The sequence below is a fragment of the Mirounga leonina genome, unplaced genomic scaffold, assembly GCF_011800145.1.
Source record: "Mirounga leonina isolate KUSES-001 unplaced genomic scaffold, KU_Mleo_1.0 Mir_180, whole genome shotgun sequence".
NCBI lineage: Eukaryota > Metazoa > Chordata > Mammalia > Carnivora > Phocidae > Mirounga > Mirounga leonina.
The window spans coordinates 14043079-14070078 of record NW_023270469.1 but is presented as its reverse complement, the minus strand read 5'-3'; the positions used below and the strand labels follow the sequence as shown (position 1 = coordinate 14070078).

At 41.6% G+C, this 27000-nt stretch overlaps 1 protein-coding gene across 2 annotated transcripts in view; it reads right to left on the bottom strand.

Moving 5' to 3' along the window:
• IST1 (IST1 factor associated with ESCRT-III) overlaps positions 1–26692 on the bottom strand; it is a 33763-nt gene extending 7071 nt beyond the window's left edge. For both annotated transcript variants that reach the window (XM_035024854.1, XM_035024855.1), the window contains exons 1-4: positions 26614–26692; positions 5635–5737; positions 5051–5231; positions 3190–3277 (exon numbers count right to left, since the gene is read on the bottom strand). In XM_035024854.1, coding sequence (XP_034880745.1) covers positions 3190–3277; positions 5051–5231; positions 5635–5722 — 357 coding nt within the window. In that variant the 5' untranslated portion in view covers positions 5723–5737; positions 26614–26692. The remainder of the gene's footprint in view (positions 1–3189; positions 3278–5050; positions 5232–5634; positions 5738–26613) is intronic.
• Positions 26693–27000: the final 308 nt, after the last annotated feature.

Here is a 27000-nt window from a genome sequence, read left to right as displayed (position 1 = left end):
CGCAGTTAAGTATCACCAAGTGAAAGTACATACACTGTCAATAACTTACAACAGTGAAATCAGATCTGATCAAAAAAGTCATGTAAGGGGGAGCCTGGGTGGCTTAGTCGGTTAAGCGTCCAACTCTTGGTTTCAGCTCAGGTCATGATCTCAGGGTTGTGGGAACAAGCCCCGAACTGGGCTCCTTGCCCAGCACAGAGTCTGTTCGAGATCCTCTCTTCCTCTCCCTTCCCTCTGCCCCTCCCACTTGTTCACGCTCTCTCTCAAATAAAATCTTAAAAAAAAAAAAAAAGTAAGGCTTCCTGAAGAAAGGGATGATGCTTCACTGAGATGTAAAGGATGACTAGGAGTTAAGAGGAAGGGAAGAACATTCTAGGAAAAGAAAACAGCATGTGCAAAGGCCTCAGGTAGAAAAACTGGGTCAATCCTCAAGCTGAAATAAAGTCAGTGTTGAGCCCCAGGGAGAAGTGTGATAGGAAATGAAGAAAGAGGGCGCCTGGGTGGCTCAGTCGTTAAGCGTCTGCCTTCGGCTCAGGTCATGATCTCAGGGTCCTGGGATCGAGCCCCACGTCGGGCTCCCTGCTCAGCCAGGAGTCTGCTTCTCCCTCTCCCACTCCCCCTATTTGTGTTCCCTCTCTAGCTGTCTCTCTGTCAAATAAATAAATAAATCTTTAAAAAAAAAAACACACACACACACACACAAAAAGAAATGAAGAAAGAAAGGCACACAGGGGCCACACAATGCGGAACTATGTAGGCCATATTAGGAATTGTTTCCATCATAAAAACAGCAGCTACTAAAGGGCTTTAAAGCAAGGGGTAGTGACAGAATCAGATCTGTGTTCTGAACAAAACCCTAAGCTGAATAGACTAAAAGAAACCAAAGTATGTGTAGGAAGAAGATTAAAAAAATCCAGGCAGGCATTGAACCAGAGTGGCCCCAACATCTGAGAGTTCAGTAAGGAGGCACTCATTGTTCAGTATGTAGACCTGGTACTTACGACTTAAGGTTGTCATTTGTCTTTTAAATAACAGTTCTTGGTTGCTTTATATTATGCAGGAATTTTTTATTTTTCTTAATTTATTGCTCTTTGTTTATGGCTTTTGGGTTTTATGGACTTTTCCACTATGAGATCATTTTTTTTTTTTAAAGATTTTATTTATTTATTTGAGAGAGAGAATGAGATAGAGCATGAGAAGGGGGAGGGTCAGAGGGAGAAGCAAACTCCCTGCTGAGCAGGGAGCCCGATGCGGGACTCGATCCCTGGACTCCAGGATCATGACCTGAGCTGAAGGCAGTCGCTTAACCAACTGAGCCACCCAGGCGCCCTATGAGATCATTTTTTTAAATCTGCCTAGTTTTCTTCTAGTTCCTTTATGAGTTCACCTTTTTAAAATCATGTAAATGTGTTTCATCTTCAATAAATTTTAATATAAAGGAAAAATACAGGAGAGGTTACAACGAAACTGAGGTTGGGATGCCCGGCTGGCTCAGCTGGAGGAGCATGCAACTCTCGATCTAGGGTCGAGTTCAAGCCCCACATTGGGTGTAGAAATTACTTAAATAAAAACTTAAAAAAAAAGAGAGACAGAGACTGAGGTTAAAAGTCTATATAAGCAGCAGCTGCCTCTGAGGCACCTCGCTGGCTCAGTCAGTAGAGTATGGGACTCTTGATCTCAGGGTCGTGAGCTACAAGGAGGAGCAGTTGCCTCTACTCTCCCACCATTCCTCTATTTACACAACTCAGACTCCCAGCCCTACCAGATCAGAATACAGGAGGCTTACTCTCTGGTGAGGTTAGACTAAAGGGATTCTGAACTCCAAGCATAGCAGAGAGCAGAGACACATAATGACAACAGAAAAATTACGTATAAGTCTTCTAAAAGAGAAGAATGAGACCTTTGGCTTCCTTCTCCTCTGGTTCTCAGAAATTCTGCCAGCTTATAACCTCAAGGTAAAAAAAGAGGATTCCTCTCTGAAGGAAATGACCATACCGAGGAAAAAAACTAGTTCCTGATACTCTGGAGTTCCCTTAAGAAAGGGCTTAGATCATTCAACAGTGAAGGCATCTGGCAATAAGCCCCACTCAGGCACACAAGAGGTTCCAAGCCGCTTTTTAAATGCCTCACTTTCAAATATAAACCAACAATCAAGGGTCACCAAACTTGTGAAAAGCCTCTACTACAAAATAGTCTAAAACAAAGAAATAGAACAAGAAAATGGAACAAGAGGGCGCCTGGGTGGCTCAGTTGGTTAAGCGACTGCCTTCGGCTCAGGTCGTGATCCTGGAGTCCCGGGATCGAGTCCCACATCAGGGTCCCTGCTCAGCAGGGAGTCTGCTTCTCCCTCTGACCCTCCTCCCTCTCATGCGGTCTCTCATTCTCTCTCTCGCAAATAAATACAATCTTAAAAAAAAAAAAAAAAAGGAAGAAAAGTTAATAAGAAACTAATTCTCAGTTAAAAGACATTAATGCAGCTATGAAACAAAAGCAACAGACTATGAAGTATTCAAATAAAGAATTAGAAAGAGCTCTTAATAATAAAAACATACAGAAGACCAGGAAATCTCAAAAGATGGGTCAGGAGATGACTGAGACAATCTAGAGAATAAAACAAAAAAGGCAAAGATGCAGAAAATAGGAGGGAACAACTCAACTGAATTTGTATCCTAGCAGTCAGTGCCATATCCATGTTGTGATGGGGAAGTTTTTAACGTCTATCTCTTCTGCTAGATTTTAAACCTACAAGAGTAGGGTTGGTGTCATATTTTGCTCATTACTGTACCCTCAGTGCCCACCTAACTTGTAACATACACCCGATGAGTATTTGTGAAATTAATGAATGAAGCAAAACATCTGTCACCTTAAGTTAATGTTATTTTAACTTTACTGGTTTACAGTTGCTTAAGAACTTTTCTATTTGAATATACTTAACATTACAATAAAAACAAGACAAAACTGGAGATACACAAAACTTTGCTCCTTAAAAAAAATTATTTAAGTTTGAAAACACTGTTCTGTTGCATTATACAAGGCCTGAAAAGGAGGTAGAGACAAATTTATAAAGCCTGTTTCAAAGATACCATGAAAAGGGTACAAAATATCTGGTCAAATAAGCAGAAGTGAATTTTGTTAACCAACCTAAAAATATGACAAACCTCAGACATCACTGAAACTCACTGTACTCACTATTTTCAACTCAGCCACTTCTGACTGGAGCCGAGGAGCAGCCCATATCAGTGTAGACACGGATTCAGCCAGACCAGAATCTAGTTCCCTAATTAAGGAAAAAAATTAATAAAATTTAATATTCTTTAAAAGAAAACAGGGGCATCTGGGTGGCTCAGGTCATGGTCCCAGAGTTCCAGGATTAAGCTCTGTATTGGGCTCCCTGCTCGGTGGGGAGTCTGCTTCTCCCTCTCCCTCTGCTCCTCCCCTGCTCGTGCTCTCTCTAATAAATAAAAAATTTTTTAAAGATTTTATTTATTTGAGACAGTAAGCCAAAGAGAGCACAAGCCAGTGGGGAGAGGCAGAGGGAGAAAGAGACTCCCCACTGAGCAGGGAGCCTGATATCAGACTCAATCCCAGGACCCTGGGATCATAACCTGAGCTGAAGGCAGACACTTAACCGACTGAGCCACCCAGGCACACCTAAATAAAATCTTTAAAAAAAAAAATTCTTTAAAACAAACCAACAAAACCCCAGAATTTGTATCATATGTTTGATAGCCTCTCAAGTTCTTTCACAAATCTCACTGGATTCTCACAAATAATTCTAGGGCTTCTAGCCATTTTCATCATCCTATTTTACTTCTGGGGAATCTCTGACAAGGCCAAGGTCACAAAGTCAGGAAATGGTAGAGCCAAGACTCAAACTTAGACTTTTTTTTTTTTTTAAGATTTTTTTTATTTATTCATTTGAGACACAGAGATACAGAAAGAGAGAGAGAGCATGAGCGGGGGGGGGGAGACAGAGGGAGAGGGAGAAGCAGGCTCCCCGCCAAGCCAGGAGCCCGACGTGGGACTCGATCCCAGGACCCTGGCATCATGACCTGAGCTGAAGGCAGACACCTAACCATCTGAGCCACCCAGGCGCCCCAAACTTAGACCTTCTGATTTCAGAGTCTTTATTTTCTTTTCAGTTGTTTACATGGAGATCAGTCCTTCCAGCAAAGGTATTAGGAAAAAGGTCCTTGGCTATGTGAAGTAGTCCCCTAGTTCTAGCCCCCCACATGCAGTAGACCGGTTATTACTCCCTTCTCAAAATCCCTTTCTCAAAAAGGTGATTTGATCTAGGTCTTCAAAATATCTTATTTCATTTCATTACAGTTATACAAGATGAAGTTCTAGAAACCTACCGAACTACACTGTGCATACAGTTAACAATACTATACTAGGCACTTAAAAATGTTAAGAGAGTAGAGGGGCGCCTGGGTGGCTCAGCTGGTTAAATGTCTGACACTTGGTTTCGGCTCAGGTCATGATCTCACGGTTGTGAGATCAAGGCCCCTGTCAGGCTCCACGCTTAGCGCGGAGTCTGCTTGGGATTCTTTCCCTCTGCTCCTCCACCCCCTCCCCTCCTGGTGCATGCGTGCTCTTTCTCTCTAAAATAAATAAATAAATCTTTTAAAAAAATGTTAAGAGGGGGATGCCTGGGTGGCTCAGTCAGTTAAGTGCCTTTGGCTCAGGTCATGGTCCCAGGGTCCTGGGAACGAGTCCTGCATTGGGCTCCTTGCTCAGCGGGGAGCCTGCTTCTCCCTCTCCCTCTGCCTGCTGCTCCCCCTGCTTGTGCTGTCAAATAAATAAAATCTTAAAAAAAAAAAATGTTAAGAGGGTAGGAATCTGATGTCATGTGTTCTTATCAAAAAAGATGTGTGTGGGGGACACAAGGAAACTTCTAGAGGTAACAAATGTTTATTACCTTGATTGTGGTGATGGTATGCAGGCGTATGCATATGTCCAAACTCATCAAACTGTATACATATATACAGTTTTTCTCTATAAATCATACCTAAATTAAGTTTAAAAAAAAAAGACAAAATTATCTTACTTCATAGACTGGATGAGACCAAACCGAGCCAGCAGCAGATCACAATACAGCTCCAGAATTTCCATGGCCTCCACAAGGTAGTCTTCTCGGATAATGTGCTCCACCCGGATCCGAGCTCGTTCATCCTTCCCAGCAGCCAGATAGTCAGCAATCTCTTTCCTTGCTTTCTGGGCCAGTTCCGCTAAGGCACAAATCCCGTCCACTCACACAGCAGCAATACACTGGGCCCTGGCCTGCAGGAGACTTCTACCCCAGGAGTGAACTGGGTGTTTCTAGTACATGCCTAGCTCACTTGTCTTTTACCAAATCTAGTCCCAACTCATCTAGTCTCCAGAATTTGCTCCTTTGTCTAGGTGAGAATATTGCTGTTATAGCCACAAATTTACCTCAGGAGTCATGTTACCAATTCCCTGCAACAGAATGATTCAATCTAACTTGTCACAAAGAGCAGCAGTAATTATCTAAAGCTTAAAGGATATGGGATCCCTAAGACTTCACAGTACTAGCCTCACAGAGCTAATATTAGGATGGGAGACCCCAGTGATTTTGGGAAAGAAAATATACGGCAATCATGCATTACTCACTTTTTTTTTTCTCCAATAGTTTAAGACGGTTTATGACTAATCGCAAATTGACTCGTAAACGCTCAGCTTTAAATCCAGAGCCCAGCATGCTGTGCTGTTCCTCCTGGAAAAAGATAAGCACAGTTACTACTTTCAAGCTGAAATTATTCCAGTTAGAGGGTGGATTAGCTGACAGTATAAACCAGAATGGCTTCCTAATACAGGCAAAACAACATGATCTGATTCACATTTCTTGAAGATCATTTTGGTTTGCGTAGAGAACTGATTGGGGGAGGGTAATAACAGAAGCAAGAGGACCAAGGAGAGAAGGCTATTACTATAGTCCAGACGAGATGGAAATACCTTAGACTAGGGTAGCATGACTTGATTTGAGATCTAGCTTGAAGGCAGAGCTAAAAGAATCTGGTAATGGATAAAATGAGTATCTATATATTGGTGTAGGAGTGGGTTGATAGGGGCGCCTGGGTGGCTCAGTTGGTTAAGCGACTGCCTTCGGCTCAGGTCATGATCCTGGAGTCCCGGGATCGAGTCCCACGTCGGGCTCCCTGCTCGGCAGGGAGTCTGCTTCTCCCTCTGACCCTCCCCGTCTCATGTGCTCTCTCTCTCTCTCATTCTCTCTCTCTCAAATAAATAAATAAAATCTTAAAAAAAAAAAAAAAAGGAGTGGGTTGATAAAAAGACAAAGCAGCAGCAGGAAGGACTCCTACCTGTCCCAAAAATCTCATCAGGGCAGTGATGAGGAAAGACTATCATATTTAGAACCAAATTCAAAAATAGTCTCCCATTAGTTCCTCAAGTCCTCCTACTAAGTCTCAGCCTGTGGGAAAAAGCCAGTGCCCAAGATCACAAAAATATTAATATTTACTGACTTGCAAAGAAATATACAAAGGGATGAAAAATCCAAGAAAAAAACTGCTCTATAAAATTTAACAACAGAAGGCTATTTACCAAGACTCTGAATGAACAGCAAAGTTATAGTCAACAAAACTACTCCCTTCCACCCACAAGGGGGTATATACCATTGTGCATTTCATATTGAGACAGTGCAAATTCTATGTCTCCCAATGAATTCTCGACTTGAACTTCAAAACATACAACATCCAAACAAAAGCTAGGTCTAATAAACTAATCAATAAACAGAAACCAAAAAAGATATCCAATGTAAGGAAAAACACTAGGGATATTTGTCCGCTTGTGCATAAACCACTAATAACCTCCAGAAGCCTTTATATATTTAATAATTAACCTAAGTCTCAGTTTACAACGGGGCTTGTATGTCATGAAATATCTGGGAACCATTACACTGAATTATATTCAACCCACTCAACAAATACCGAATATTTCTACATCAAACAATAGCTAAATGCTGAAGATTTACAAAAAAAAAAAGTACAGTCCTTGCCCTCAAAGGAACTTATATTCTATTGGAAAAAAACAGCTTAAGAAAATCTGGCAACTATAATACTATTTGGTAAAAAGTGTAATTTTAGAGTGGTTCTCAACTGAAAGAGACTTTGTCCCATATGGGACATTTGGCAATGACTGGAGACATGCTGGGTTGTCACGATTGGAAGGGATGCTACTGGCATCTGGTGGGTAGATGCCAGGAATACTGCTGCTAAACATCCTACAATCAACAGGACAGTCCCCCACAACAAAAAAATTATCCAGCCCAAATGTCAGTAGTGCCAAGATTAAAAAACCTAATTCTAGAGAAAAGACACCCAATCTTAGAGACATTACAGAATACTTTCCAGGAGAAGGAAAGTCTAAGTTGGGTCCTAAAGGACAAACAAATTAAGTATAAGGTAAAAAGAGGATGTGACTACCCCAGGCAGAGGAAGTGCTGTATCTAAACTCCAGGTACCAGAGAGAACAAGAAACTTTCAGAAGAACACAAGTTCAGTACAGGTGAAGAATGGCATTAACTACAGTTCATGCCGTAACATCTCTCACAATCATAAATTCAAAACTTCAATTTGACAATTATTTATAAGAGAACAGGTGCTGTGGTAGGTTCTGGTGCTAACTAGATCCAGACAATATCCTTGTTTTCAAGGCCTTCATAACCAGAGATGGATCGGACAACCAGAAAAACAGTAATTAGTACTATCATTTGCCGTACCAGGCACTGGCCCAGGATCAACCAGCAACTAAGTGGCAGAATGAAGAATAAAATCTAAGTGAATCTAAACTCAAAACCCAAGTAAACAATCTTAATCATATGCTCCTATAGCATTTCAGCACAAAAAATTATACTATATATTTTTCAATCCCTTTCAACAAATATTCATTGATTGTCTACAATACTGTGACAGGAGCTAGATACACTGGCACTGAAAAACAGACATGGTTATTGCCCTCATGGAGTTCACAGTCTAGTTAGAGAAAACTATCACCTCAGTAACTATAAAATAACAAGTAAGTAAATAAGTGTTGCTCTGGAGTTTATTATAAGGGGTTAACTTCTTTGGCCATTTACTTGGATACTGTTTCGAAGATAAAAGACAACAAAATCAGGGGTTACTGTAGAGTCACAAGGTATGACAGAAAAATGTCATGATTTCTCTGTGGTTCTTAACTAATCTATAAGCATTGATTTTGTGATGCATCAATATATATGAGAACTAAACTTCAGTATTATAAATATTTTCAAAAGGCTTAAGAACATATACATTTTGACCTATTAATTCTACTCCTAGGAACTTAGCCTAAAGAAACAGAACTTCATTCAGACTTTTATATAAAAATATTTATCAGCACATTTTAAGACCAAAAAATTAGAATAATGAAATATTGCTTATTAAACTATAGTATATTTGTGATGGAATTTTATGTAGCCATTAAATATTTAAAAAGTATTTACTGATGTGAAAATATATCAATGATATTAGTTGAAAAGGCAGGACTACATATATGAAGTATGACCCCAATTCTGAGTTTAAAAAAGCAAATATACATATAAACAAAGGCTGGACTAAAAAGAAAAAAGATTTAATTATTACTGTACGTAAACTCTTTCCAAACCCAGTGAGTTAAGACTAACAGGAGAGCTAATATTAAAAACCAAACCCACCTCAGAAAGCAAACAATTTAGAATTTCTATTAAAAGACAAATAATAGGGGCGCCTGGGTGGCTCAGTCATTAAGCGTCTGCCTTCAGCTCAGGTCATGATCCCAGGGTCCTGGGATCGAGCCCCACATCGGGCTCCCTGCTCGGCAGGAAGCCTGCTTCTCGCTCTCTCACTCCCCCCTGCTTGTGTTCCCTCTCTCGCTGTGTCTCTGTCAAATAAATAAAATAAAATCTTAAAAAAAAAAAAAGACAAATAATCATATAAATTCATTGCCTCCTTAGAAAAACAAAGTATTAACTCATCAGAAAACAATAACCAAGATCACCTTATCGTAAGTGGAATATATGTGGAATCTGAAAAAAAAAAAACCACCCACACGCTCATAGATACAGAGAACAGACTGGTGGTTGCCAGAGGTGGGTGGCAGAGAATGTCAAAAACTACAAAGAAAAATAAGTATGGTGCATTCCTGAGCACCAAAAAAGTGCTTACAATTGTCCAGTAATTTATGACCATCTCCTTTGACAAATAAACAAACAATAAAAAGAAAGTACATGCACACTGTGTGCAAGGCCTATGATGAAGAGCTAATGCAAGAAAAGGAGCACAGAGGAGAAATCTCACTGCGTGCCAGGTCCTGGCCTTCATATCCATCAGCTCATCTGTCTCACCACAGATGAGTGGCAAGATCTGGGTTCAAAGCCCAAATGCAACATTACCCACACAGGGTGACCACTTAGCAAAAATATTACAACTGTGATTAAAAATGTAAACATGGTCTTGATAACCCTCCTAACTCAGATGCTCTTCCATCGAGGGCCAGCGCAAGGGGAGAGCTATGAAGGAGAACATCCATTCTGCCATGGAGCTCTGGGAAGCTTCCAAGAAGAGAAGGGATGTGCACTAGGCTTTCAGTGTAAAGAGGACTCTATAGACAAGCAATGCAGCAAAGGTTAACAGAGGCTTGATTATCAATCCTAACTTCTGTTCTTAATAGCCTTTGCCCATGCCATTTAACTACTCTGAGCATCATTTTCCTTACCTTTAAGATGAAGACAATAGCAAATACAACTAAACAAACATAAGAACAAACTAACAATTCCTATCAGGCACTCTCCTATGCACAAAGCAACAGCCACATGCCTTAGCAGAAAGCAAAAGAGGCAACACAGTTTGTGGAGGACAAAAGAGAAAAACTAGCAACACGTCTACTATGGATGTAAAACCACAACCAGAAATAAAAAGTCCCCTAGCTTTTTACGGCCAGAGACAAATGCCCAGACTCCTAAGAAGGAACACTAAAGTGCATTTGAAATGCACAAATGAAGTCTTGGAAAGGGAATGCCTGGGGGAGAAGAATTTTAGAAGGAAGGGAGAGGAGCCCTTTAGAAAACTATGCTGAAGGGGAAAAGGGGCAAAGGGAGAGTTCTGTCAGGAACAAGAAACTTTTTTTTTTTTTTTAAGATTTTATTTATTTATTTGAGAGAGAGAATGAGAGGCAGAGAGCACGAGAGGGAAGAGGGCAGAGGGAGAAGCAGACCCCCCGCTGAGCAGGGAGCCCGATGTGGGACTCAATCCTGGGACTCCAGGATCATGACCTGAGCCGAAGGCAGTCGCTTAACCAAGTGAGCCACCCAGGCGCCCCAAGAAACTTTCTTTAAAAGTCAAAGGAGGGACACCTGGGTGGCTCAGTAGGTTAAGTAGGTTCAGCTTAGGTCATGATCCCAGGGTCCTGGGATCGAGTCCTGCATCGGGCTCCCTGATCAGAAGGGAGCCTGCTTCTCCCTCTGCCTGCCACTACCCATGCTTGTGTTCTTGCTCTGACAAAAAAATAAATAAAATCTTAAAAAATAAAATAAAATAAAGGGACACCTGGGTGGCTCTGTCATTTAAGCGGCTGCCTTTGGCTCAGGTCATGATCCCGGGGTCCTGGGATCAAGTCCCATCAGGCTCCTTGCTCAGCAGGGAGCCTGCTTCTCCCTCTGCCTGCCGCTCCCCCTGCTTGTACTCTCTGACAAAATCTTTAAAAAAAAAAAGTCAAAGCAAACACAATACATCTCCCCATCTCAAAAAAAAGCAAAAGTTAATGAGGACATGAAAAGAAAAGAGTAGAGCTGATTAATACATTAATACATATTTAGGAAAATTAAGTTTACCAAAAAAATTAATTCATCAGAATAGGTAAAGTGAGCCAGACACTGAAAGACACATGTTAACAGAGGAAATGGGTAACAAAGGAGTGGTTTTAGCAACATGAAATGCTAGAGGGTGTAAAGACATCTTTATTTCACATATTTGCCTAAGATGGCCAGTGTCCACAAATGCTAGTTTAGGACTGCTGAAACAGCCTGGGAAGGAAAAGATCCCAAATCATAAGAAAAGGGACTTTGAAGAAGAAAAGTGCTAAAATTCCCTGAAAGGGGTGCTTAACAAATGTTTTATACTGCTAACAGAAATCCAATTCTGTGAAGGAAGTTGAAAATACTGAAGTGTGGCAAAGTTGTTTATATTTCACTCTTCATCTTTTAGCTGGGGATATTTGGGAAAGAGAAACTCCAAAAGCCTACTGTAAACCTGTGGAAGGCAGATAAAAATAAACCCAAATTACTAATCTTATCATTCAGTAATAACATTTTTTTGTTTAAATCTAGAACAACAAGTAAAATCACAGGGCCTGTTCAGGGACTCTAACAATCAGGATTCCAGCTGAAAACAGATTAGCATCCACAACCTGGGTAACCTGAGAAGAATTTAATAGACTATGTACAAAGGTGTGGCTAAGGTTTAGAGAAACCAACAAAGGATAGTGTATTGCCCCAGAACCACTAACATCCAGGCCTCAAAGGGAAAGAAGAGGAACTGACACCTCGCATGAGTAGCTATATGAAGAGGGTCTCCAGACAGGAATCAAGGTCATTGGTAGAGGCATGCAGACAATTTGCAGCAACCTGGCAGGAAAGGAGAAGGGAAATAAATAGCTAGCCCTCATTCCTCCTGCCCTCTGGTCTCCTGGTACCTCCCATCTACCCCCAACTGGAAGGCAGAAAGTAAAGGGGCCCAGAGACACAGTGTACAAGAGTGAGCCTCCAGGGACATACATCAGAGGAATGATGCTATGTGGCTCTGGAGAAGTTATCAAGCATAAAGGTTACACACACACACGCGCACACACACACAAGACCAAACAAGAAGGAACCTAGATCTAACAAAGCAACCCCAGATTTACACTGTAGTTAAGATTTCGGCTAACCAGACCAGAAAACTGAAGTTAAATGAATAGCCTAAAAAAAGAAAACTGGGGCACCCAGGTGGTTCAGTCGGTAGAGCAACCAACTCTTTGTTTCAGGTGGGGTCATGATCTCAGGGTCACAGGATTGACCCCAGTGTGGGGCTCCACACTCAAAGTCTGCTCCCCCTCTCCCTCTGTCCACCCCAACTTGTGTGCTACCTCTAAAATAAATAAATCTTTTTTTAAAAAAAGGTAAGGGCGCCTCAGTGGCTCAGTCAGTTAAATGTCTGCCTTTGGCTCAGGTCATGATCCCAGCATCCTGGGATTGAGTCCCACATCGGGCTCCCTAATCAGTGGGAAGCCTGCTTCTTCCTCCTCTGTAGCTCCCTCTCCTGCTCCCCCCGCATTTGTACTCTGTCAAATAAATAAAACCTTAAAAAAAAAGGAAAAAAAAGTGTTTGAAAGGATATGGAAAAAACTGGGGCCCCTGTGTACCACTGTTGGTGAGACTGTAAAGTGGAGTACCACCATGGAAAACAGTATGGTAGTTCCTTAAAAAACTGAAAATAGAATGACCTTATGATCCAGCAATCCCACTTCTGAGTATATATCCAAAAGAACTGAAAATAAAATTTCAAAGAGATATTTGCACACCCATGTTCCTAGCAGCATTATCCACTATAGTCAAGAGGTGAAAGTAACCCAAATGTTCACTGACAGATGAATGGATAAATAAAACATGCTGTTTATATTTATGTATCCTGACATATATAAGAGTATTAGTAAAGTCTGAGTCCATGTTGTAGCGTGTGACAGGATTTCCTTCCTTTACAAGGGTGAATAATACTCTATTTGTCTAGTAGTATTTGATAAAATGTATGCCTTAATGTGTAAAGTAAATGTATACCTTAGTAGCTGGCAATCCCATTCCTGAACATATACCCTCAAAGAAATTTGTAGAAAGGGCCATGAAGACACATGTGTAAGAATCCTATGGTGGGGCGCCTGGATGGCTCAGTCATTAAGCATCTGCCTTCGGCTCAGATCATGATCCCAGGGTCCTAGGATCGAGCCCCACATCGGGCTCCCTGCTCCACGGGAAGCCTGCTTCTCCCTCTCCCACTCCCCCTGCTTGTGTTCCTTCTCTTGCTGTGTCTCTCACTGTCAAATAAATAATCTTTAAAAAAAAAAAAAAAAAAAAAGGATCCTATGGTAGTAAGGAGGTGGCAGAATACTATGTGTCCATTACAAGAGGACAAATAATACAACAGACTACTACACAGCAGTCAGAATTAATGAACTAGCTATACTTAGAGCAACATGTGTAGTCCTTAAAAAACAAGCAAGGAGTGCCTGGGCGGCTCATTCAATTCAGTGTCCAACTCTTGGTTTCGGCTGAGGTCATGATCTCTTGGGTGGGGAGATCGCACCTCTCGGCGGGCTCCATGCTCAGTGGGGTATCTCCTTGAAGATTCTCTCCCTCAGCCCCTCCCCCACCCGCAGTCGTGCTCTCACAAATCTTTAAAAAAAAAAAAAAGAAATAAGAAATAAAAGATACAAAAACAAATAAAACTTTAGAATTGAAAAAAACAATAACCAAGGTAATAAACTCACTAATGGGCTCAATAGCAGAATGGAAATGACAGAGGAAAGAGCCAGGGCACCTGAAGATAGATCAATAAAAAGTATCAAATTTGAAAAAGAGATTAAAAAAAGATTGAAAAAGTGAACAAAGTCTCAGAGATCTGTAGGGCAATAGTAAAGGATCTAATATCTGTGTCCTCAGAGTCCCAGAAGTGTGGTACCAAAAAATAGTGAAAAACTATAGGCTGAGGGGGCACCTGGGTGGCTGGCTGCCAGTCAAGCATCCAACTCTTGATTTTGGCTCAGGTCACAATCTCAGGGTCATGATATTGAGCCCTACATAGGGCTCCACACTCAGCTGGGAGTCTACTTGAGATTCTCTCCCTCTCTCCCTTTTCCCCTTCCCCCAGCTTGCACACACACTCTCTATAAAATAAATCTTTAAAAAGAGCAAACTATAGGCTGAAAACTTCCCAAATTTAGCAAATGGCATAAGTGTACAGACTGGAAAAGCTTAGGGAATTCCAAACAGAATAAACCCAAAGAAATGTATGCCCAGACTTATCATCATCAAACTGCTGAAAACTAAAGATAAATTTATAAAATACTGAAAGGAGCCAGAGAAAAATCCATTACTTATAGATGACCTATTCAAATGACTATGAATTTCACATCAGAAATCATAGAGGCTCAAGAGAAGTGGAACAGTATTTCTTTTTTTTTTTTTTAAGATTTTATTTATTTGACAGAGACACAGGGAGAGCAGGAACACAAGCAGGGGGCAGTGGGAGTGGGAGAAGCAGGCCTCCCGCGGAGCAGAGAGCCTGATGCAGGGCTCGATCCCAGGATCCCGGGATCATGACCTGAGCCGAAGGCAGACGCTCAAACAACTGAGCCACCCAGGCACCTCTGGAACAGTATTTCTAAATTGCTGAAAGAACTGTTAAGCAGGAATTCTATATCCACCGAAAATATCCTTCAAAAATGAAGGTGAAATAAAGTCATTCTCAGATGAGGGAAAACTAATAAAAGAATTTGTCACCAACAAACCTCTTAAGAAGTTTTCCAGGCAGGGGTGCCTGGGTGGCTCAGTTGGTTAAGCAACTGCCTTCAGTTCAGGTCATGATCCTGGAGTCCCAGGATCGAGTCCTCATCAGGCTCCCTGCTCAGCCAGGGAGTCTGCTTCTCCCTCTGACCTTCCCCCCTCTCATGCTCTTTCTCTCTCTCAAATAAATAAAATCTTTAAAAAAAAGTTTTCCAAGCAGAAGCGATACCAGAAGGAAATCTGGAATATTAAAAAAAAGGAAAAAATGGAAAATATCTATAACTTACATTACAGATACAAACATCTGGGAAATGTAATAGAGGACTCCTCTTGAGTGTCTTTAAATGCATTTCTTATAGTTAAAAGCAAAACTAGTAACATTGTCTAATGGGGTTTTCAATGTATATACATAAGATAAACATAATGGAAAAAAGGGAGCAGGGTAAAGTGATCTATAGGATGTCTCTATATTCCACAGGAAGTGGTAAAATACTGGGGTGCCTGGGTGGCTCAGTTGTTAGGTGTCTGCCTTCGGCTCAGGTCATGATCCCAGGGTCCTGAGACTGAGCCCCACATCAGGCTCCCTGCTCGGCAGGAAGCCTGCTTCTCCCTCTCCCATTCCCCCTGCTTGTGTTCCTTCCCTCACTGTCTCTGTGTCAAATAAAATCTTAAAAAAAAAGGGGGGGGGAAGGGGTAAAATACTGACTCTAGGTACACTGTGAAAGTACATCCATTATAATCCCTACAGTGACCTGTAAAACATATTATAAAAAACAAAACCAAAAACCAGAATTTAAACTAGAATACTAGTGTTCAAATAACCCAAAAGAAGGCAAAAGCAGAAACAGAAATGAAAAACAGAGGAAAAAACAGGAAACATAATAAAATGGTGGACCTAAATTCAAATATAATAATTACATAAAAAAATTATATAGAAATGGTCTAAAAACAATTTAAAGACAAGAGACTGTCCAAAAAAGGGTCCATCTATATACTATCAACAAGAAACTCACTTTGATATGATAAAATGAGTATGTTAAAAGTAAAAGGATGAGGGATGCCTGGGTGGCTCAGTGTGTTAGGCATCCTACTCTTGATTTTGGCTCAGGTCATGAGCTCAGGGTCATGAGATCAAGCACTGCACTGGGCTCTGCACTCAACACGGAATCTGCTTGTCCCTCTTCCTCTGCTCCTCCCATCACTCACACGCTCCCTCTCTCTCTCTCTCTCAAACAAATCAGTAAAATCTTAAGGGGTGCATGGGTGGCTCAGTCAGTTAAATGGCTGCCTTCAGCTTGAGTCATGATCTCGGGATCCTGGGACTGAGCCCCACATCAGGCTCCCTGCTTCTCCCGCTGACCATCCTCCCTGCTTGTGCTCTCTGTCTCAAATAATAAAATCTTTAAAAATAAATAAATAAATGAAAGCTTTAACAAAAAGCAAGTTGGGGCGCCTGGGTGGCTCAATCGGTTAAGCATCTGCCTTTGGCTCAGGTCATGATTCCAGGGTCCTGGGATCGGCCCGCATTAGGCTCCCTGCTCAGTGGAGAGTCTGCTTGTTCCTCTCCCTCTGCCCCCCCCCATTTGTGCATGAACACGCACTCTCTAATAAGACTTTTTTTTTTTGTTTAAAGATTTTATTTATTTATTTGAGGGAGAGAATGAGAGAGAGCACATGAGAGGGGGGAGGGTCAGAGGGAGAAGCAGACTCCCTGCCGAGCAGGGAGCCCGATGCGGGACTCGATCCAGGGACTCCAGGATCATGACCTGAGCCAAAGGCAGTCGCTTAACCAACTGAGCCACCCAGGCGCCCAAGACTTTTTTTAAAAGGATGAAAAAGGTCTATCACACACTCACCAAAAGGAAGTTGGAAGTTTACATTTTTTGCACGCCTCCACCCATTTCAGTACAAGCTTCCAGTTATAAAGTAAGTAAGTCATGTGGATGTAAATGTACAAATTAATCATACTGTACACTTTCACTGCTGAGAGTAGATCTTAAAGTTCTTATCACACACACACACACACAAAAGTTCTTATCACAAGAAAAAAATTTTGTTAACTATGTATGGTGATGGATGTTTATTAGTCTTACTGTGGCAATCATTTCACAATATACACAAACATCTAATCATTACACTGTATATCTGAAACTAGTATGTTTTATGTCGATTATAACTCAATTTTATTTTATTTTTTAAAGATTTTATTTATTTATTTGACAAAGAGAGAGAGCACAAGCAGTGGGAATGGCAGAGGGAGAAGCAGGCTCACTGCTGAGCAGGGAGCCTGATGTGGGACTCGATCCCAGGACCCTGAGATCATGACCTGAGCTGAAGGCAGATGCTTAACTGACTGAGCCACCCAGGCACCCTATAACTCAATTTTAAAAAAGAAAGTTAAAGTTAATTGGAGGGGCTATACTAATGCTAGACAAAGTAGATTTCAGAACACAGAAAACCAGGGATAAAAAAGGAGTATTATATACTGCTGTAATTATATAATGATAAAAGTGAATTCACCAAGGAAATACAACAATCCTATCAGTGAATGCACCTAACAAACAGAGCTTCAAAATACATGAGGCAAGTAGTGACAGATAGGAAAGGAGAAATTAACAAATCCCTATTTATAGCTGGAGACTTCAACATGCCTTCACCAGTAACTGCTCAAACTGATAAGAGTATCAGCAAGGATATACAAGAACTGAACACCACAAACAACCGACTGTACCTCAGTTACAGAACACTCCACCCAACACAGTAACACACATGGAACATACTTGAATATAGACCATATCCCAGGGTACAAAATAATCTTAACAAAACAGAACGGAAGTCACACAGAGTATGATCTGTAACCATAGGAAATGAACTAGAAATCAGTGAACAAGATAGCAGAAAATCTCCCAACACTTGAAAATTAAACACACTTCTACATAATCCATGGGACAAAGAGGAAGTTGTAAGCAGGAAAAACATGTTTTAAAGGTTTGAACTGCAAGAAAATGAAAGTATTGTAATATGTGGGTGTAGTTTAAAAAGCAGTACTTAAGGGACACCTGGGTGGCTCAGTTGGTTAAGCGACTGCCTTCGGCTCAGGTCATGATCCTGGGGTCCCAGGATCAAGTCCCACATGGGGCTCCCTGCTCAGCAGGGACTCTGCTTCTCCTTCTGACCCTCCCCTCTCATGCTCTCTCTTTCTCTCTCTCTCTCTCTCTCTCTCACATAAATAAAATCTTTAAAAAATAAATAAATAAATAAGCAGTACTTAAGGGGAAATTTACAACACCAAATGCTTATATTAGAAGAAAAGGTCTCAAGTTAGTAATCTAAGCTTCCACCATAATGAACTGTAAAAAGAATTATTATAACCCAAAGCAAGCAGGAGGAAACAATAAAAACAAGGCAAAAAATCAATAAAATTGAAGAGGAAAACTACAGAAAAATCAACAAAACCAAATGCTGGTTATCTAGAAAAAAAAATTTCTTTTAATTACTTATTTATTTGACAAAGAGAGAGATTGCGAGAGAGAGAGCAGAGCAGGAGGGAGGGGCAGAGAGAGAATAGGCTCTCCACTGAGCAGGGAGCCCAACACAGGGCTCGATCCTGGGACCCGAAGATCATGACCTGAGCTGAAGCAAGATGCTTAACCGACTGAGCCACCATGGCACCCCAAGATTTAGAGCCCCACATCAGGCTCCCTGCTCGGTGGGGAACCTGCTTCTCTCTCTCTGCCCCTCCCCCCACTCATGTGCTCTGTCAAAATCTTTTAAAAAATTGACAAATCTTGCGGCAACTGGCTCAGTCAGTAGAGCATATGACACTTGATCTCAGGGTGGTGAGTTCAAGCCCCATGATGTACGTAAAGATTACTTTAAAAAACTCGTAAGTCTATAGAAAACTGGCCAAAAAAAAGGGGGGGGGGAACACAAACTATCAGGAATGAAGAGGGAAATATCATTACAGATCTTAGAGACATTAATTAAAAGGGGACATTATCAACTTACACCTATATATCCAAACAAGAATGGACAAATCTCTTAAACTCAACTTACCAAAACTGACACAAAGAAATAGAAAATGTAATTACCCCACATATATAACAAAAATTGAATCTAAAATTAAAATCCATCCCAAAGGAAAAAGAAAAATAAAAGTAACATTCTTTTTTAATTCCACTGACTTACATAATTTAGTTTTGTTTTAAATTTAAGGAAATAATTTGCCAAAGTATTTTGTTAAGATTTAAGGGTTTTTAATTTTTTTTTTAAGATTTTATTTATTTGACAGAGAGAGAGAGACAGCCAGAGAGGGAACACAAGCAGGGGAGTGGGAGCAGGAGAAGCAGGCTTTCCTGATGAGCAGGGAGCTGGATGCCGGGCTTGATCCCAGGACCCTGGGATCATGACCTGAGCCAAAGGCAGACGCTTAACGACTGAGCCACCCAGGTGCCCCAATTAAGTTTTTAAATTTATGTTTTTAGTAATCTCTACACCCAACCTGGGGCTCATACGCCCAACCCAGAGACCAAGAGTCGCATGCTCTTCTGACTGACCCAGTCAGGCACACCTAAGTTTCGAGGATTTTCAACTTTCAGAAATTAGATTCCTATTCTACAAAAAAAAATGAATAATTAAAGACAATGACATGGGGCACCTGGATGGCTGAGTCGGTGAAGGGCCTTATCGGCCTTCAGTTCAGGTCATGATCCCAGGGTCCTGGGATAGAGCCCCACATCCACCTTCCTGCTCAGCAGGGAGTCTGCTTCTCCCTACTGCTTGTGCTTGCTCTCTCTCAAATAAATAAAATCTTCAAAAAAATAAAAAAAATTAGGGATGCCTGAGTGGTTCAGTCGGTTAAGCGTCTGCCTTCGGCTCAGGTCATGTTCCCAGGTTCCTGGGATCAAGTTCCACATGGGCTCCTTGCTCAGCAGGGAGTTTGCTTCTCCCTCTGCCTGCCACTGCCCCTGCCTGTGCTCTCTCTCTGACCAATAAATAAAATCTCTTAAAAATAAAAAAAATTTAAAAATTAAAAAAATTTTAAGACAATGACATTAAACCACAAAGGTAATAACTAAAGATCTATCCTAAATAATTATCAATATATGAAATAAATCATTAGACCCCAAACGAGTCTAATACAAAGTATCAACTTAATTACCATTTCAGGACTTGAACCTGTTTCCAAAGTTAAATACCATAACCTTTGTACCTGGCATGATTAAGAATATTAATCTGAACGTTAATAAAATATTCTGGTCAAGTTCCTGTTTTATACATACACAAACATCTATATACATAAAACAAACATATGAATGTAGGTATATATGAATACATATATACATACCACATACTAATATTGTTCAGTAACTCATTTAAAATTCCTTTTATGATTCAGAGGTTATTCCAAGATGTTATGCCTCAACACGTTTACGGTCATGCACTCACTCACCAAATGTTTGTTAAGTGCTCTTCTATCAGGCACTGTGCTAAGCCACCACAGACATTTAAGACCTCACCCTAAAGCTTCAAAGAGTTCACAATCTAATGAGAATGACATAAAAAAAAGTAAGACACGTAAACAACTATAACAAAAACCCTATGAAATGATTATGAACTAGTGATTACAAAACTAGTTCTTACAGTATTCTCTCTAGTTTATATATATGCATACCTCTTTTTATTGCACTTCAGATACTGTTTTGTTTTGTTTTTACATGAAGGTTTGCAACCCTGCAAAGCAAGTTTATCAGCACCATATTTCCAAAAGCATTTGCTCACTCCACATCTGTCACATTTTGCTGATTCTCACAATATTTCAAACTTCTTCATTATTATTATATATGTTATGGTGATCTGTGATCAGTGACCTTTGATGTTACTATTGTACAATTTTAACTAGGGTGCCACCAATGACTCCAATGTAAGACAATGAACTTTGTTGAGAAATGTGTATGTTCTGATTGCTCCACCAACCAGCCATTCCCCTCATCTCTCTCCCTCTGCTTGGGCATCCCTATTCCCTAAGAAACAATACTGAAATTAGGCCAATCAATAACCCTACAATGGCCTCGAAGTATTCAAGGAAAAGAAGAGTCACACGTCTCTCACTGTATATCAAAAGCTACAAATGATTAAACTCAGTTAGGAAAACTTGTCAAAAGCTGAGAGAGGCCAAAAGCTAGGCTTCTCGCATCAGTTAGCCAAGTTGTGAATGCAAGGGAAAGTTCTTGAAGGAAATGAAAAGGGCTCCCGCAGTGAACAGATGGTAAGAAAGTGAAACAGCCTTATTGCTGATATGAACATTTTAGTGGTCTGGATAAAAGATCAAACCAGCCACAAATTTCCCTAAGCCAAAACCTAATCCAGATCAAGGTCCTAACACTCTTCGATTCTACTAATTGAGAGAGGAGAGGAAGCTGCAAAAGAAAAGCTTGAAGCTAGCAGAGGTTGATTTATGAGGTTTAAAGAAAGAAGCCATTTGGGGTGCCTGGGTGGCTCAGTCGTTGGGCAACTGCCTTTGGCTCAGGTCATGGTCCCAGGGTCCTGGGATTGAGCCCCACATCGGGCTCCCTGCTCAACGGGAAGCCTGCTTCTCCCTCTCCCCCTGCTTGTGTTCCCTCTCTCGCTGTGTCTCTCTCTGTCAAATAAGTAAATAAAATCTTTAAAAAAAAAAAAAAAAAAAAAGCCATTTTCCAGAGCATACAAGTGCAAGGTAAAGCAAGTACTGATGCAGAAGCTGTAACAAATTATCCAGAAGGTAAAGCTAAGATAATTAATAAAGGCGGCTATACCAAACAACGGATTTTTTTTTTTAAGGGCTCCATGCTCAACACAGAGCCCAACGTGGGGCTTGAACTCACATGCCATCAAGATCTGAGCTGAGATCAAGAGTCAGATGCTTAACCGACTGAGCCATCCAGGCACCCCCTAAACAACAGATTTTAAATGTAGATGAAACAGCCTTACACTGAAAGGAGACGCCACCCAGGACTTCCATAGCTGGAGAGAAGTCAATGCCTGGATTCAAAGTTTCAAAGGACAGGCTAACTCTCTTGTTAGGGGCTAATGCAGCCTGTGACTTTAAGTTGAAGTCAATGCTCATTTACCATTCTGAAAATCCTAGAGCCCTTAAGAATTATGCTAAATCTATTCTGCCTGTGCTCTATAAATGAAACAAAGCCTGAATGACAGCACATCTGTTTAGAATATGGTTTACTGAATATTTTAAGCTCACCACTGAGACCTAATACTCAGAAAAAAAAAAAAGATTCCTTTTACTGTTCATTGACAACACACCTGGTCACCCAAGAGCTCTGTTGGAGAGGTATGAGATTAACTTTTCTTTTTTTAAGATTTCATTTATTTATTTGACAGAGACAGAGATAGCAAGAGCAGGAACACAAGCAGCAGGAGTGGGAGAGGGAGAGCAGGCTTCCCGCCGAGGAGGGAGCCCGATGTGGGACTCGATCCCAGGACCCTGGGATCCTGACCTGAGCCAAAGGCAGACGCTTAACGACTGAGTCACCCAGGCGCCTGAGATTAACGTTTTCATGCCCACTAACAAAATATCCATTCTGCAACCCATGGATCAAGGAGTAATTTCAACCTTCAAGTCTTATTAAGAAATATATCTTATGGGGCGCCTGGGTGGCTCAGTCGTTAAGCGCCTCCCTTCGGCTCGGGTCATGATCCCAGAGTCCTGGGATCAAGCCCGGCATCCAGCTCCCTGCTCATCAGGAAAGCCTGCTTCTCCCTTTCCCACTCCCCCTGCTTGTGCTTCCTCTCTCGCTGTCTCTGTCAAATAAATAAATAAAAAGAAATATATCTTACATAGTCAGAGATGCCATAGACAGTGATTCCTCTGATGGATTAGGGCAAAGTCAACTGAAAACCTTCTGGAAAGGGTTCACCATTCTAGATGCCATTAAGAACATCTGATTCATGTCAAGAGGGCAAAATACCAACAATAACAGGAGTTTGGAAAAAGTTAATTCCAATCTTCATGAATGACTCTGAGGGGTTCAAGACTTCAGAGGAGGAAGTAACTATAAATATATAAATAGTAAAATAACTAAATTTAGAAGTGGAGCCTGAAGATGTGATTGAATTGCATGATAAAACCTTGATGAGAAGCTGTTTCTTATGAATGAATGAGCAAAGAAAGTGGTTTCTTGAGATGAATTCTACTCCTGGTGAAGATGCTGTGAAGATTGGTGAAATGACAATGAAGAATTTAGAATATTACATAAACTTAGCTGATAAAGCAGCAGAAGGGTTTGAGAGGATTGACTCAAATTTTTAAAGAAAGTTCTATGATGCATAAAATGTTATCAAACAATATCATATACTGAGAAACTACTCATGAAAGAAGTCAACTGATGCAAAAACTCCACGATTTCCTCATTTTAAGAAATTGTCACAGGTTCAGCTTCACCCAGATCACTCCACCAACATGGAGGGAAGACCCTCGACCAGCAAAAAAGTTACAACCTGCTGAAAGTTCAGATGATGGTTAGTCTTTTTTTAGCAATATTTTTAAATTAAGATATGCACGTTATTTTATCAGATATAATGCTACTGCACACTAACAGACTAAAATGTAGTTTAAACATTAAATATATGCACTTTGAAAACAAAAAATTTCAGGGGCGCCTGGGTGGCTGTGGGTTAAGCGTCTGCCTTCGGCTCAGGTCATAATCCCAGAGTCCTGGGATCGAGCGTGCATCAGGCTCCCTGCTCTGAAGGGAGGCTGCTCCTCCATCTCCCTCTGTGGCTCCCTCTGCTTGTGCTCTTTCTATCTCAAATAAACAAAATCTTAAAAAAAAAAGGAAAGAGTCATTTGACTCACTTTATTGTGGTGGTCTGGAACCAAACCCACAATATCTCCAGGGTACGCCTGTAATGATCTATTTTTATTGGCATACCACCACGTGCCCTTCTTGGCTCTTCCCAACTCATTTCATCCCAATCCTTAACTTTGGAACAACAAATCCATCTAGTCCCTCTTTTATCATTCAGTTCCAGCAGTCTTTTCTTTCTTTCTTTTTTTTTTTTTTTTTTTAGGAGCCTTTCAAAGAAGGATCTCCTTATTCTGAATAAGGGAAGGTATAAAACCATGGATTGAGTCATTCCTCATATTATTTGGGGGAGAAAGGTGAGACTGCTGCAGCTCACACCTGCTGCCCAAAATCATGAAGCTGTCCAGCAGAAGTAATCCTGAAAGCTCTATTTATAGTTAAAAATAGGAAAAAAAAGAAAAAAAAAGGAGGGGGCACCTGGTTGGCTCAGTCAGTTAAGTGTCTGCCTTCGGCTTAGGTTGTGATCTCAGCTCTCTGCTCAGCAGGGAGTCTGCTTCTCCCTCTCTCCTGTGCTCTCCCTCTCTAATAAATAAATAAAATCTTTAATTAAAAAAAAGAGAAAGCAAAAAAAGATCCTGAAGTCCTAAGAGACAAGCTTTAGAGTACGTAGCTCCAAAAGTGCCAAGTGGGGAAGGGAGGCAGCAAAGTCAGTAGTGACGGGATGATATTATGCAGTATCAAGAAAAACTTTTGTATGTGAAATGTATTATTTTACTTATCTTGAATACTTCTTCCTTATAAAATAAATGATATGAACAGATTTAGGTATGACCACTGTAATGAAGCTATGAAGAGGTGACATAAGAGTACAAACAAGCTAGAGAGCATTTCCAAATTAATATAGTCCAATCCTTAAAACCTCTGATTTATAATGTCAACTATCCTGTATTTTCACACTGCTAACCGTTATCAAATCTTCACTGACTAAATTAATCCAAGATTAAAAAGTTAATAAAATGAAGGGCCACAAGACCAGTAGCATCATGTGTAGACTCACAAATACAGACTACAGAAAGCAGAGACCATCAGATATCCTGGAAGAAGCTATAACTACTGAACTGTGTACACATTATGAAAGTATTTTTGTCTTGTTTCAATAAAATTAATATAAAAAATTACAGAAAAGCCACTCGGTATACATTTACCACGAGTTTTCCTCATATTTTTATAGAACTGTAATCATGGACTCTGACACTGAGTCCTTTTAACACGTGACATAGTATCTGTTGTTAGTCTTTAGCTTTATTTTAATGGCTGCCTAATATTCCATAGTAATTTTTAAATTATTTCTCCAACTTTCTGACATCTGTCATATAATGCTGAAATTAGTATTCATATGCATACTACTTTTCCTGCATTTGAAATTATTTCATTAGACTACACCCTATTTTCTAGTTTTATCTTTTAAATCAGAATAAACTACATACAGCTGGGACTTGAATCTAATTTTAAAGGAATGAGAACTTAAGTAGGACTAAAGTTGGGGTTTCTGGAGGCTCCTGATCACTTAAAAGACCAAAGGCACAGAGAGTAAAAACAAATCATTTGGACAAAACCGTAACAGTACTTTAAAAATGAGAGGATTTAGAAAACTGGGTGACTTTAAAATGCAATGCTAACATTCACGTTTCAAAACACTCTTTTATCTTCTAAGAAAAGGATATTACCAAGTCTTTTATTCCCAGAAGATGGGATTCTGAGAAAGCTGTAAAAACAAAATTTCCCACGGACTACTGGATTGCAGGTAAGGGAGTCAAAAGGCTTCTACGTGTATACGCACCCACTCACATACACCTCGACTACTATTTTGTTAAATACATGCACAAGGAGAGAGAGAGAGAGAAAACTGGCCCTGAACTGAACGCTGTTGATGCGAGATGAGGAAGGAATTCATTATACTCTTCAGTCAGTATGAAATTTTAGTAAGAAATTAAAAGCAGGGGCGCCTGGGTGGCTCAGTCGTTAAGCGTCTGCCTTCGGCTCAGGTCATGGTCTCAGGGTCCTGGGATCGAGCCCCGCATCGGGCTCCCTGCTCAGCGGGAAGCCTGCTTCTCCCTCTCCCACTCCCCCTGCTTGTGTTCCCTCTCTCGCTGTGTCTCTGTCAAATAAATAAAATCTTTAAAAAAAAAAAAAAGTTAAAAGCATAACGCAAAACAAAAAATTACAATCCCCGAGAAGAGCTATTTATGAGCGGCTTTTAATTTTTTTTTTTAAGATTTTATTTATTTATTTGAGAGAGAGAGAGAATGAGAGACAGAGAGCATGAGAGGGAGGAGGGTCAGAGGGAGAAGCAGACCCCCCGCCGAGCAGGGAGCCCGATGCGGGACTCGATCCCGGGACTCCAGGATCATGACCTGAGCCGAAGGCAGTCGCTTAACCGACTGAGCCACCCAGGCGCCCGAGCGGCTTTTAATTTTACTACTGCAGAGAATGAAAGCGGCTGCGTCTTTCCTACTGCCTGATTGTAAACGGACCCCCCGTGGATCCCGATCCTGGCAAAAGTTTACGCCGCCGTTTCAAGTCCTCAGCTCCAGCACCGCGGAAGAGGAGCGCTGAGAACACAAAGAGGAGAAAGGCAAGGACCGGGCCTCGGGCTCTTCACAAGGTCTCGCATAAGACACGGGGGAATCTGCGAAAGGGGAGAAGACGCTGCTCGCTTAAGCTAAAGAGAAAGGCAATTTCCTCCGGCCAAACGGGGCACCACCTCAGGAGGCCGCCCCGCCAGGTACAGGCGATCAGGCTCTCGCGGTCAATGCAGACCCCGACCTCCCGAAGTCTCTCTGGACCAGGGGAAACCGCACAGGGGTGTTACCGATACCGCAGGCCAAACCCTGTCACCAACAGAAGCCGGAGCCGAGGCCGCGGCGTTTCCGCCTCGGGGGAGAGTCCTCGAGGCAGGAAGGACAACGGGAAAGTTTCGCCGCCTCAGGTAGCCAGGTCCAGCGGTATCCAAGCGGCTCTCGGCCCTGCCACGCCCCCAACCCCGGCCTCAAGCGGCCTCCCACACCGCGGACCTCCGGCCTGACCTCCGGCTTGACCACCGGCCCGACCCCAAACCCAGGATCCTTCCCTTTCTCCTCACTTGCCACCTCAGGGTCGTCTGAACCCCAGACTGGGACTTCTAAATCCGGAGCGCAGTGCGAGGAGAAAAACAAAGACCCTTGACGTTAAGACTGCCACACTCACCTGGCTGAGTCCAGGCGTGAAAACGGGTGAAAGGAACTTGGCACTTAAAAGCTCAGCACCCAAAATGGCGGCTCCCTCAGCCTCAGCACAAGCAAGCACGGGCGGAGGGATCTGCGGGGCCAAGATAGCCCCTCCCTCCTCCCCAGAGATTGGCTGCGCGCTCGTCGCTTCCGGAACTCACGTCCTGAGCGGCTCGAGGCTCCCTCATCCAGCTCCCTTCGGAGCCGGCGCGATGGGAACTACTTCCCGCGGCGGAGGCATGGGTGGTGACGCGTCTATACGTCACGCCACCTGCGTTATCGTTACCTGGTAGAGGCGCAGGCCGGCTGGGGCCGGTCTTGCCCTAGGTGCGGAGAGGTAGACGGGAGTGGTTTGTTCACCTGCTCT